The sequence below is a fragment of the Pan paniscus genome, chromosome 8 (genome assembly GCF_029289425.2).
Source record: "Pan paniscus chromosome 8, NHGRI_mPanPan1-v2.0_pri, whole genome shotgun sequence".
In the NCBI taxonomy this organism is placed as follows: Eukaryota; Metazoa; Chordata; class Mammalia; order Primates; family Hominidae; genus Pan; species Pan paniscus.
Window position 1 is genome coordinate 119,920,642 of NC_073257.2, and position 13,188 is coordinate 119,933,829.

Genomic DNA, 13,188 nt, shown 5'->3' on the forward strand with positions numbered 1-13,188 from the left:
TTCAAAAACAAAATTCAGCAGCATATCAAAAGGATTACATACCATGACCAAGTCAAATTTATTCATAGAATGTACTGAAGGTTCAGCATATGTAAGCCAATCAATGTGGGGGTGGGGGTTGGAGGAAAGGTGGGGGTGGTTAACGGGTACAAAACAATAGTTAGAAAGAATGAATAAGACCTAGTATTAGGTAGCACAACAGGGTAACTATAGTCAATAACAATTTAATTGTAAATTTCAAGTAATGAAAAAAATATAACTGGATTGTTTATAACACAAAAATGCTTGAGGGGATGGATACCCATTTTACATGATGTAATTAGTACACATTACATGCTTGTATTGAAGCATTTCATGTACCCCACAAATATATACACCCACAAAAATTAAAATTAAAGTTTTAAACAATGAAAAGTAAGTCTATCAATGTAACATACCATATTAACAGAATAAAAGTAAACAACCTCACATGGACATCTCAATTGGTGCATAAAAAGCGTTTGACAAATTTCAGTAAAACTCATGGACTGATGATAGAAAATACTCAACAAACTAGTAAAAAAGGGAAACTACCTCAATATAATAAAAGCTAGATATGAAAAACCCACAGTGAACGTCATGTTCAATGGAGAAAGACTGGAAGCTTTTCCTATAAGTTCAGGGACAAGGCAAGAATGCCTCTTTTGCCACTTATATTTAACATAGTACTGGAAGTCCCAGCCAGAGGAATTAGGTTAGAAAAACAAAGAAAAGACATTCAAAATTGAAAAAAAAAAAAAAAAGTAAGTTTATCTCTGTTCACAGATAATATAATCTTAAATGTATAAAATGAGTATTTTGCAAAAACCTATTAGAACTAATAAATAAATTCAGCAAAAGTATGTATAGTAGGAACAAAAACAACACACAAAAATTTCTTGCAGTTATATACATTAACCATGAACAATCCAAAAAAATCAAGGCAACAATTCCATTTATAATACCATTAAAATACTCAAAGGTAAACCTAACACAGATGAGGAAGACCATGAAAATGCAAAGCACACTAAAGAAATTAAAGAAGACATAAATAAATGTCAAGAAATCTTATGCTCATGAATTGAGACTAATGTTGTTAAGGTGGCAATACTATTCAAAGTGATCTAGAGATTTAATCTAATTCCTATCAAAATCCAAATAACATTTTTTGCAGAAAGAGAAAATAACTTTTTGAAGTTCATATGAGAGCTCAAGGAACTCTGACTAGCTAAAACAATTTGATAAAGGAGAACAAAGCTTGAGGGCTCATACTTCCTGATTTCAAAAGTTACTCTAAAGCTATAGTACTATAGTAACCAAAACATTTAGTGATTCAAGAAAAAAAAAAACACTTGCATGTATGGTCACATGATTTTCAACAAGAGTGTCAAGATCATTTCATAGGAATACAGCAGTCTTTTCAACAAATAGTGCTGGGAAAGCTGATTATTTCAATTCAAGAGATTGAAGTTGGACTCTTACTGTCTTAGTCAGTTTGAGCTGCTCCAACAAAATGCCACAAACTGGGTGGCTTATAGACAACATAAATTTACTTCTCATTTTACTGGAGGCTGGAAGTCTGAGATCAAATTGCTAGCATGGTCGGCTTCTGGTGAGGGCCCTCTTTCAGGTTGCAGGCTGCAAAGTTATTATATCCACACATGATAACAAGAGAAATTGTTAGATCCTTGCTTGTTTGCTTCTTAATAAAGACACTAATTCATGAGGCCTCCACTGTCATGGCCTAATTACTTCTAAAAGGCCTCTCTTCTAAATATTCTCACATTGGGATTTAGGGTTTCAACATGTAAATTTTGAGGGGACAAAAACTTGCGGTTCTCTGTAACTACCTAACACCATATACAAATATTAACTCAAAATACATTCATGAACTAAATATAAGACCTTAAACTATAAAAATCTTTAAAAAACATAGGCCAAAAGCTTCATTACATTAGATTTGGCAATGATTTATTGTATATGACACCAAACATACAGGCAATAATGACAACAAAAAAAGTAGACAAATTGGCCTTCATGAAATGCTTTTTTAAATGTGCATCAAAATATACTAGCTAAAGAGTAAACAAACAATCCTCTGAATGGGAGAAACTATTTACTAATTATATATCTGATAAAAGATTAATATCCAGAATACAGAGAAAACTCTAAAACACAACCACAAAAACAACAACTGAGTGCAAAAATGGGCAAAAAGCTCGAATAGACATTTCTCTAAAAGAGATTCACATATGGCCAAAAAGCACATGAAAAGATGTTCAGCATTACTAATCATTAGGCAATGCTAATCAAAACTACAATAAGATATCACTTTAAACTCATTAGGATGGCTACTGTAAACAAAATAAAATACAAAGTTTTGACAAGTATTTGGAGAAATGGGAATCCTCATGCAGTATTGGTTGGAATGTAAAATAGTACAGCTTCTGCGGAAAACAGTGTGGAATTTCCTCAAAAAATTAAAACTAGAATTACCATATGATCTAATAATTCCACTTCTGGGTATATACCCCAAATAATTGACTATAGGGTCTAAATAAGATATTTGAGATGTTTCTACATTTATGTTCATATCGCCCTTATTCACCATAGCTAAAACGTGGAGGCAACTGAAGTATCAACTGATAGATGACAAGCAAAATTGTACACACACACAAACGTGCACATGTGAGCACACATGTATGCACACACACACACACGTCCCAGCACTTGAGCAATGGACTTCAGCCTTATTTCATAGCAATCAATGTTGAGTATTGCCTAATTTGTGCCAGGGAGATCAGGTTCAAAATTATACACTAGAATTTCTCAGCCCACATCACTTTCTCTACAATTCCTAAGTAATTATTTGAGAGAAAATTACAGTACACATTAAATAAAGTAATTTATTTCATAGACAAATCTCAGACTAAGCATTATTGAGATAGCAATTTTTAAAAAGGTAATTGTGGAATTAGGAATACATTTTTTATAAGTCAGTAATTATTTTACTTAGAGCATATAAAATGACTTTTAAAGGAAGACCTTTTTTAAAAAAAGGTTATAAAGAGTTTTACTGAATCAAATGAAAGTTTCAAGTTTTATTAGCAAAGAATAAAAAAGGCTAATTAGAATTGGTTTTATAGGTCTATATGCTCATTTTCAATAGGGGCTTATAATGAATTTTGAGGGGAAATCTGATTTGGCTGGATTCTCATTAACATATTTATGCAACACTGAGTTAAGACTGGACTAAGACAAAACTGGTGCTTATTCTTTCTACTTCTTTCACATGATACCAACTCTCAGTTTGTCATCAAGAGTTTGCATCTCCTCAGTTTCACCAGCTGATTTCTGAAGAGTTTAACCACCTTTACAATTCTATAGTTATGAGATTTTGAAGGTCTGTCTGTTGAAAGCTACAACTGTCTTAATATTAGTAACAGCAATAGATATTTGTTGAGCTCTTTAAAATTGCTATCATTAGTGCTAAGTGTTTTATATAGTTTGTCACATTCGATTATTTTCCCCCAGCTTTACTGAGGTATAATTGATAAGTAAGAATGTATTTAAGATGTATATCATGGTGTTTTGATATATGTATACACTGTAAAATTATTACCACGATCAAGCTAATTAACACATCTATCACCTCAAAGAGTTACATTGTATATATGTGTGTGGGAGGATAAGAATACTTAAGATTTCCTAAAGTATGCAATACATTATTACTAACTATAGTCTCTTGATGCCATATTTCAGATAGGAAGGAACTAAGGCTTAGAAGGATTTTTTTTTTTTTTTTAGTCACCTAGCAAGTGTCAGTGTCTCAAAATAGATCTGAGTGTAACTACAAAAGAAAGGTTATAGACTACTTCATTGCTGACTGGTGGGAGGTAGCTAGAAAAAGAAGGGTGGACAACACATTAATGGGCCCAGTGGTTTCCATTTTTCGAGGCTTTAAATGAGTGATGGATGCTAGCTCGTGCATAATTAATTATTAGGTAATGTGGTGCATATCATTAAAAGAAAAATGCCAACTGTAATTTATGGACAAAAGATAATATTGCTCAAGAGACAGTTGTAATCACTTAAGTATCTGAGCTGACATAAGTTAGTTTTGGTCCTCTGAGAAGCAGATGCCAACATGGGGTGAGTTTTGTAAGGGATTTATCGGAGGAAACACCTGAGAAAGATAAAAAGAGACAATGGGAGTAGGTGAAGAGAACCTTCAAATCACAATGAAGATCTGACACCTGTGAAAGGAGAGACAGAAGGAAGGAAGACTGGGTAGAAATAGCTTCAAAATGTAGCATGATTTTTAAAGTCACCAACTAGCCAGACTCCTATGATAACAAAAGAAATGGTGACTCTAACTAAAGGTGCCTAAGAGTCTATTGGCAGTGGTTTGAGATTGACTGAAATGTTTAGGGTCATTCAGAAAAGAGATAATCTCTCTATTCATCACCACACCTCTCCTCTGTTTCAGACTTATATTCCAGTCGAGAAAAGAGGACAGGGAAAATAATCAGGATATTTTATTATATAAAAATGTATTGATGAATTGATCATCAAACGGTCACTGGACTCTATGAAAGTTAGTTATTGCTGGGAGAACTTTAGGCATTAGGGTTTCTTGAGTATTGTTTCTGATTTCAACTTCTCACAGACCCATCTCCACCATAATCAATCCTAAGTCACTCCCATGAGGCCAGGGATCTGTCCTCAATGCCTCAGATGTGCTTCCCACATTTGTGCCTTAATAGAAATGATATACCTATGTCCTGAGTATGGAGAGAGTTAACTAAAATGCTTACGTGAAGTGCTTCAAGGCTTCTTTTACTGAAGATACAAGAGCCAAATGCAATATAATCACCACAAATACACTTGAAAAACCCGCCAAATTATTCATTTATATATATCTCCTAGATAGTGGATGCTTCCAATTCTACAGTGATCACCAAAAAGGGCATTAAGATAAGCAATCTAGCATTCAAAAATTTAAAGATAAATTTAAATTTATCTTTATACTACTAGAACATTAGATGTTGAAATACACATAAACTTGCACTGTATCTCACTGCACCTTGATTTGCACTGTATCTCATTTGTTGTAAGTTTCAAATAGAAAAAAATGTGTCTTTATAGTAGAATGATTTATAATCCTTTGGGTATATACCCAGTAATTGGATTGCTGGGTCCCATTATTTATTTACATTTATTTATAGTAGAATAAATCATCCTACTATAAAGACACATGCACACGTATGTTTATTGCAGCACTGTTCACAATAGCAAAGATTTGGAACCAATCCAAATGCCCGTCAATGACAGACTGGATAAACAAAATGTGGCACACACACACGATGTAATACTTTGCAGCCATAAAAAAGGATGAGTTCATGTCCTTTGCAGGCACATGGATGAAGCTGGAAACCATCATTCTCCGCAAACTACCACAAGAACAGAAAACCAAACAATGCATATTCTCACTCATAAGTGGGAGTTGAACAATGAGGACACATGGACACAGGGAGGGGAACATCACACACTAGGGCCTTTCAGGGGGTGGAGGGCTAGGGGAGGGATAGCATTAGGAGAAATACCTAATGTAGATGATGGGTTGATGGGTGCAGCAAACAATCATGGCGTGTGTATACCTATGTAACAAACCTGAACGTTCTGCACGTGTATCCCAAAACTTAAATTACAATTAAAAAAAAAAAAGAATAAAAAGTGGAATGTGCTCAAGAGTAAACACTCCATAATCAATAGCTATTATTGGAAAGCAGTAAAGTGTGCTGACTACAATGGTTGGTTTTGACTCAGACCATTTGGATACAAATTCGCAGTGGGACACATTAATTTCACCACCTTGGCAAAGTTATTTAATATCACTGCACTCCTATTTTCTCATCTATAAAATGGGATAATGACATAAACTTTCTCATGTTGTTAAAGAAATTAAGTAAAACAATATATGTAAAAAACCTAGATGAGTGTCAGGTGTGTATTAATCATTTAGTAAATGCCAGATAAAATTATCATTATTACTATAATTTCTGCCATAAAGATAAAAATGCATTTTGCTTACCAGTAAATATCAGCTTGGAAACTACAGACTTTGAAAAAATGAGATCTTTCAGTTAAAATGTCATAAAGGAAAAGACAAAAATTATTACTAGAGAGAAAATGTCTCTCTTCTAAATAAAAGTCACAAGACCCTCTTAACCTATTTCCGATATTGTTATTGACACTCTGACCTCCAAATACCAAACAGAGTTTTCTTAATGTGCAACCCAATTGTTCTCTCTGGAGCCTTACTTTGAGGCAGAAGCAGTCACCCAAAAGTTTCAGGGTGGGAGGACAACCTGGTTATGGCTTCACATGTATCTATTGGATTTGCAATTTTTAAATATAAAAGTTTCTAAATTATTAACTTTCCCCAAAGTGATATTTGATGGCAAAAGTCATTTCTGCATGAAGTATTAAGTGATTTTTATGAAAAAAGCAAAGTAATTTGACAGAGCATAATAATTACACTGTCAAAGAATATAAGTTTCTATTTTCTCAGAGAAGTCTATATTACATGGTTTCAGTTTCACAGGCTGTCATCAAGACAGTAAGATTTATTTCTCCTTTAATTGCACTATGGCAGTTTTTTTATGGAAAATGTGTATGCCATGACTGCTTCTCAGAAGGTTGAAGAACTAACTCATGGCTTCTCAGAATGGTGTAGAACCCATGGCATCACTTACATATTCACTCATGTGCACAATTAAGAGACTGGCTTGCATCCAGTGGATTTGGAAAAGAACAGGCATGAAAGCCCTCTGGTGTTGGTCAAATATGGTAAGATATATAAAGATGATGATCTAGTAATAATGGGAAGGCCAGAAGTACTATTTTTCATGAGTGTTTTCCCCTGAATTGAAGCTCAAAGCAACTTTTCACCAAAGAAAGTGAGTTTTATGGTTATTTCAAGTTTTGTAATCTCCCCTTTTAACCTAAGAAATTTCACACATAAATTATATAGAGGGAGAAAACAATCCAGAGCTGAGGATAAGGGGATAAAGTTAACATTGGCATTCATCCTTGGAGAAGAAGCTTATGTCATTGTATGCCAATTTAATTTGTCTGCATTTATTTCAACTCCAAATCTATTCAATGTCATGCATTGAGAGGGATTCAGAAGTTATGAGGTTGATGTCTTGTTTTGTGCTAGGCCCTAAGAGCAGTAAGCAGTCATCCTATGTCTCATTTTTCAGAAGCCTTGTATATGCATTGGAGAATTAAAACTTGGGTTTATAAAAGTATTTTATAATTGGTTTAATTTTTTTAAGTGTGGTCATATTCCAGATAATTACAGATATTTATTTTGCTTTAGATGTTTGGTAAAGTTGGGGAGTATTTGTTGAGTTAAATTTTGAAGGGCAAATAAATGAGAGAGAGAAAGAGAGAGAGAGTGGTGGAGACTCAAGCCCCTTCCATCTTATGCCTCTACCATTTGTTGTCTTTAAAGAAGTGTCCAATACACCATCCAATGGAGAAAAAGAGTGGAGGATATGCATGATGTGTGGGATGGCTTCATGGGCTAAAGTGGAAGTGGCATGAACTATTTCCTCCCATACTGTGTAGAAGTGTGGAGAGACTGGGCAATATATCTTTGTGCCTAGCAGTGACAGTAAATTGTTTGGTGAAGTCTCTACCACTTACTCTATAACCCAAACTAGTAAATGAATCCTTCCTGGTTTATTTAATGAAAGATTATACTCTAGTACTAGTAGCCAGTACCTGAAAACTGGGAACTGATTACTAAAAGAGAAGGATCCACTGGCTCTCTGGCTAACAAGCCCTAGTCCTGGGACCAATTGCCAGACACCCTCTTGCTGCCTACCTTCTTGGACCCCAAGTACTTGCCCCACTCTGGGAGTCCTGACTCTGGATCAGGTGACAGTCTATTCTCAGTGACAAGCTTTATTCCAATTCCCACCTCCTATGTAACCACCATAGCTCTTATGCATTGTTGCTGTTTGCTGACTTATTTTAACTACGAAGGCCATTATGCATTTACTCTCCTATGTTCAGCAATCCTTGTGAAAACATCCCCAGTGATGCATTAGTTAACAGTCTGTCAACACTCCATAATAATTTTGATTTATCACTCAGCTATAAAATTTTTCAAAAGGCAAAGCTCGCCTACATTGCCTGAGCTCTGAAGCAGTTTTATTTGTACTCACTTTCTAAATAAAACTTGGGAAACTCAAAGGGTGGATGAGCAAGACTGGCAACTTAAAAGAAAAAGTGTGAGAAAGAAATAGGCAAGCCTAAGGAAAGAAATGAGAGCTTTCCACAAAGGCACGGGGAGTTACCAAAGCTAGAGGGAAAAGGAGAGAGAGCACATGGAAGAGACTGACTGTAAGCAAAATACCAAATGCAGAGCCAAGAAAGAATCAACAATGAGAGATCCCATTGCCTTCTTTTTGGTATGTATCAAATCTCCCTCTGCCTTATTCATATAAGGATACACTTAATTCAACTTAGAATCCCCCTGGATATTTCAGGATTATCTTCGCAGATCAAGATCCTTAACCATATCTAAAATGTCCTTTTCACCATATAACTGCCCAGAATTAGTCTAACCATAAGGTGTGAAAGTATAATCCTCACAGAATGACACCAACTACAAGTTTGGGGTGGGGAGCTCCAAAAGTTGAATGTTTCAGTTTCAACAATTGGCTAGAAAGACTTACATAATTTATTGAAGGCTATTATACTCACAGTTTTGGATTACTACAGGGAAAGGATACCATTAAAATCAGCCAAAGGAAAAGACACACGGGGCAGAGTCTGGCAAGTTTCCAAATAGGAAGTTTCTATTGTCCTCAGGACACAATACCATCCTGACATTGATGGGTAATAATATACATGGAGTATTGCCAACTAGGCAAGCTCACACAAGTTTTGATGTCCAGAATTTTGGTGTCCAGTATTTTGGTATTCACAGATACCCAAGCTTTGGTGTCATTACATAGGTATGATTGATTGAATGAGTGAGTGATTGCCCATAGGGTTAAACTCAGTCTTCAGATCATTTGATATCATGACCCGAAGTCCCCATCTTTAGTCACATGACTGGAATTTATTGCATGGTCTGCGTCTAATTTTTGACTATCAGGTATGGACGGTTCTACCCTAAGATCTGCTGTGGCCCAGCTTCTGCCGTGAAAAAAGATACTCCTAGCAGGTATGAAATAGATTATCTCCCAAAAGCCAAAGGCAGAGGCCAAACTTTCCTCTAGGCAAAGTCAAACTCTTTCCTCTACAGGAATACTCACAGTTTTCAGGGAATAAGACACAACTATCTTGGAGGGGGCATAATTTAGTCTACCATATAAAGTTTTATTAATTCATCAAATTCTTATTGGTTGCCTGTTATACACTAGGCTCTATACCCAGGGCTGGAGATAGAAACCTAGATGGAGAGATCTCAGTAGGAGCTAAGAGATTAGTCAAGAGTTCATGGTGTTTTGGATATATAACAAGAAGGAAATGTTAAGGTTTATTTCTAAGTTTCTGACTTCAAAAAAACAGATAGTGAAGCTGAAGAGGGACCAATTTGAGGAGAAAGTTCATGTATTCATTCCTGAATAAATTAAGTTTACAGTTCCTTTGAGATTTCTATATACTAATTTCTGTGTGACAACTGAGAGAATCCCAAACTCAGTAGGGTTGACTAGGTCAACATGTTTCTTAATAACGTGTTGCTTTTCCCATCCAAATACACCCTTTCTTGCCTTTATTGCGTGTTCTTCAATAATGTAGATGAATTCTGTAATCATTTGCCAGTTAGATTCATGTGTTTGTCATTAGAGGGCTCTGGATAAAAACTGGAGGAGGAAAGAGTTATTTCCCCTAGCTTGAGCATCCTCTCCCAAGTACCTACAGTGGATTACTCTTGCAGTGCCATTCTGCAAAACAAGGGGGTCAGCAATATCCCCAGTAGCTTCCTCTGGTAGGCTACTAAGCAACTTTGAAATTATTTCTGAATGAAGCCATCTGCCTCAGACTATTTCCCTGGCACCTCAGAGGACAGATTTCTACCAGGGTTCTCCGCAAGTGTCTCTGGTGCTGCATCTCAGAAAACCACTTCTGCATTGTAAGCCACAGCTGAGCCTTCTCCAGCAAGATCTAGATCTCAGTCTTGGGGGAAAAATACTGTTGATAGGTTAAGTAAGAGAAAGGGTAAAAATATTTATTTCATTTAGTTACAGAGAGATCATGAATAATTTTAAAGAGAGCTCTTTGGTAGACAAGTGGACAGGAGCCAAATTGGAGCCAACTGAGGAGGAAGGAACAGGAGATAAAGACAAGAAAATGCCATAAATCAGTTGGACTATAAAAGGAGGGAAGAGAAGGTAAAGAGCTGAATGACTTTCCCACCACATAATGCAGCTTTACTTTTGGCTCTGTAAATCTAAGATTTTTACCTCTAAGATTCCCTATTCTATAGAATCTTTCAAGGTCAGATCTTAAGATGGCACCAAGGCAGCCGTGGGGCACACCTCAGGCCATCCACCCTGTTTCTGAGGTGCAAATGAAATTACTACGAGAGGCAACTCATCACAGAAAGTGAGCACCCAGCAATCCCTTAGATCCCAAACAGAAAACTCTCAGAAGGGTTCCAGGGATAGGAAGATAACAACCTGATAATCCAGAAGGGTCTTATTTTCATTAATGAAAGTGCAGCTTTGGGGAACATCTCAGTATAAATGAATGATATTTCTGTTAAAGTAGTTAGCATCCAAAAATAATAAATGTACTGTTTTATGTGGCAAGCAATAGTGCAGTTCTACTTTCCTAGATAATCACTCTCATTAACTGAAGCCGATTACTTCCTTAGCATTAACTCACTTAATCCTCTGACTTGAGTCAACACCACCTATATATACATATACATTCCTTTTGATCTTCAAACCATTTCTCTATGCTTTGTTTGTTTTGGTAGAGTGAGATTTATAATGGTTAAATGTGGCAAACTCTCACTTGCCGCTTTCTCATGACAGCAATTTAGCATCTAATGTCCAGAAATTGCAAGCACAAGGAAATACAGAGGCTTGGTAGCTGATTATGGGGACACACACAGGAGTGACTTCAGAAAGAGGCAAAATGCAGTTCAGGATAGGGCGCTGTGTTGAAGAAATATGACCCAAGTGTGTGGGGGAAGGAAATACAAGGCAGGAACTTTAAAAGCAGATTATTGATGGAAATTGATGACACGGAAGAGGAGCAGCTGATATTTTTATGTGTTAGGCTGGCGCAAAAGTAATTGTGTTTTTGTATTACTTTTGTTGCTTGGCAGTGCAAAGAAAACCAGCACTTAGGCAAAAAATTCCTCAGCAAGGCAAATTTACTTCTGGAGAAGGGTGCTGCCTGCGTCAGTCATGATCACAAGAGCACGCCCAGCAGGATGGCGCAGGGGTTTTTATTTGTAACGCAATTGGTTCTTACTGCTGTGTCTTTTCCCCGTTGACGGAGGTTGGACTGCACAATCTAAGCTAACCTGATTGGCTAAGGTTTAAAATTGAATAGGGTCAATTAGGCGGGAAGGTAGAGGCTGCCCGTTACTGGGCGGGAAGGCATGTCTGGACTTGTCTGGGCACAGCAAAGGCGAGAAGTGTTGTTTAACAGGTAGTTAGGAGACAAGGAAGTACAAAGAAGTTGGTCTTGAAAAACAAAGAACAGGAAACTAAAGCTTTTTGAAGAGGAATTTATCATCTGTGATACTTTCAATGGTAAAAACCACAGTTACTTTTGCACCAAGCTAGTAATAGTAGCAGTGCTATGGTTTGAATGTGTCTTCTTCAAAATTCAAGGGTTGCTACTATGATAATATTAAGAGGTGAAGCATTTAAGGGGTGATTGGGTCATGAGGACACAAGAATGGGATTATAAAAGAGGCTTCACGCAGCATTCAGTGCACTTACCTTTCCACCTTCTGTCATGTGAGGACCCAGCGTTCCTTCCCACTGGAGAATGCAGCAACAAGGTGCTACCTTGGAAGCAGAGAGCAGCTCTCACCAAGCAAATGAATATCTTTGTGTTGCTCTTCCCAGTCTCCAGAACTGTGAGAAAATATTCAAGTTCTTTATAAATTATCCAGTCTGTGGCATTATGCTACAGCAGCACAAAATGGACAAGTAATAATAGCAATAATTATCATAATGTTGTTATTAGCCCTCTTTCATCAAGTACCATGTATTGTGGTGTCACACATTGTGCCAAGGGCTTTGCAAGATGATCTCTTATCTAAGCACATGGAGAACCCATCAAATCCACAGAGCACACTCTGTATACTAGGCAAATTATTTAACTTTCCACACCCTCAGTTTGCAAATATTTAAAATGTAGCTAAGGTCACAAATCTGGTTCATATTGGTAGACATAGATTTTAAATGTAAATCCAACAGGCTTTTAAGAGAAACTGTTAGCCATTTTGTACGATTTGGACTATTAATAATGGCATCCGTGAGCTCTCTTCATATGATCATAATAAATGAACTGTGTGCCTCAGATCCAGAAAAATTAAGCAACTTTCAGCAAGTTTTCCCACTTGTAGAATGAAAAGGTTGGACCAGGTAATTTCTTTGGTTCTCTTTAGACTTAACATTTTACCTTTCTCCTTACTGCAAGCTTTCGTAGAGAGGCCTCTTGGTTTTCTTCTGCTACCATCAGGCAAAGCAAACCCCAAATAGCCCTTCTCAGCTGTAGACCATAATGAATACGTGAAAGGATGAATGGCAACATCATTGCTTTCAGCCCTGTGTCACAGGAATAGAGGAATGTGTGAGATATAGACTGAGAACGAACCTTTCTCTGACACCCCTAAATTCTAGGGGTTCTGTCTAACGAGAGAATTCTTAGGCTTTGGAAGGGATGCACGGATATCAAACAGTGTCAGTCCCCTAAATGCTCTTGCTACAACAATTTCTTGTTTTCCACCTTGATTTCCCAATATCAAATGAATCAGAGTCCAGAATACCCTGTATTATCCCCAGGGATTATCAAACGACAATGTGAAAAGGGGGAGTGTTAGCAGGTCCCTCTACCCTTTCTCTCTGTGATCATGGTCTCTCAAAAAGGTGATGTAAACTGGAGGCAGTAGTGGAT

At 36.7% G+C, this 13,188-nt stretch overlaps 1 protein-coding gene across 1 annotated transcript in view; it reads right to left on the reverse strand.

Moving 5' to 3' along the window:
* Window positions 1–13,188, reverse strand: part of LOC130540564 (uncharacterized) — a 201,502-nt gene that overhangs the window by 158,809 nt on the left and 29,505 nt on the right. The window contains exons 3-4 of the mRNA XM_057299004.1: window positions 12,694–12,839; window positions 12,006–12,143 (exon numbers count right to left, since the gene is read on the reverse strand). Coding sequence (XP_057154987.1) covers window positions 12,006–12,143; window positions 12,694–12,839 — 284 coding nt within the window. The remainder of the gene's footprint in view (window positions 1–12,005; window positions 12,144–12,693; window positions 12,840–13,188) is intronic.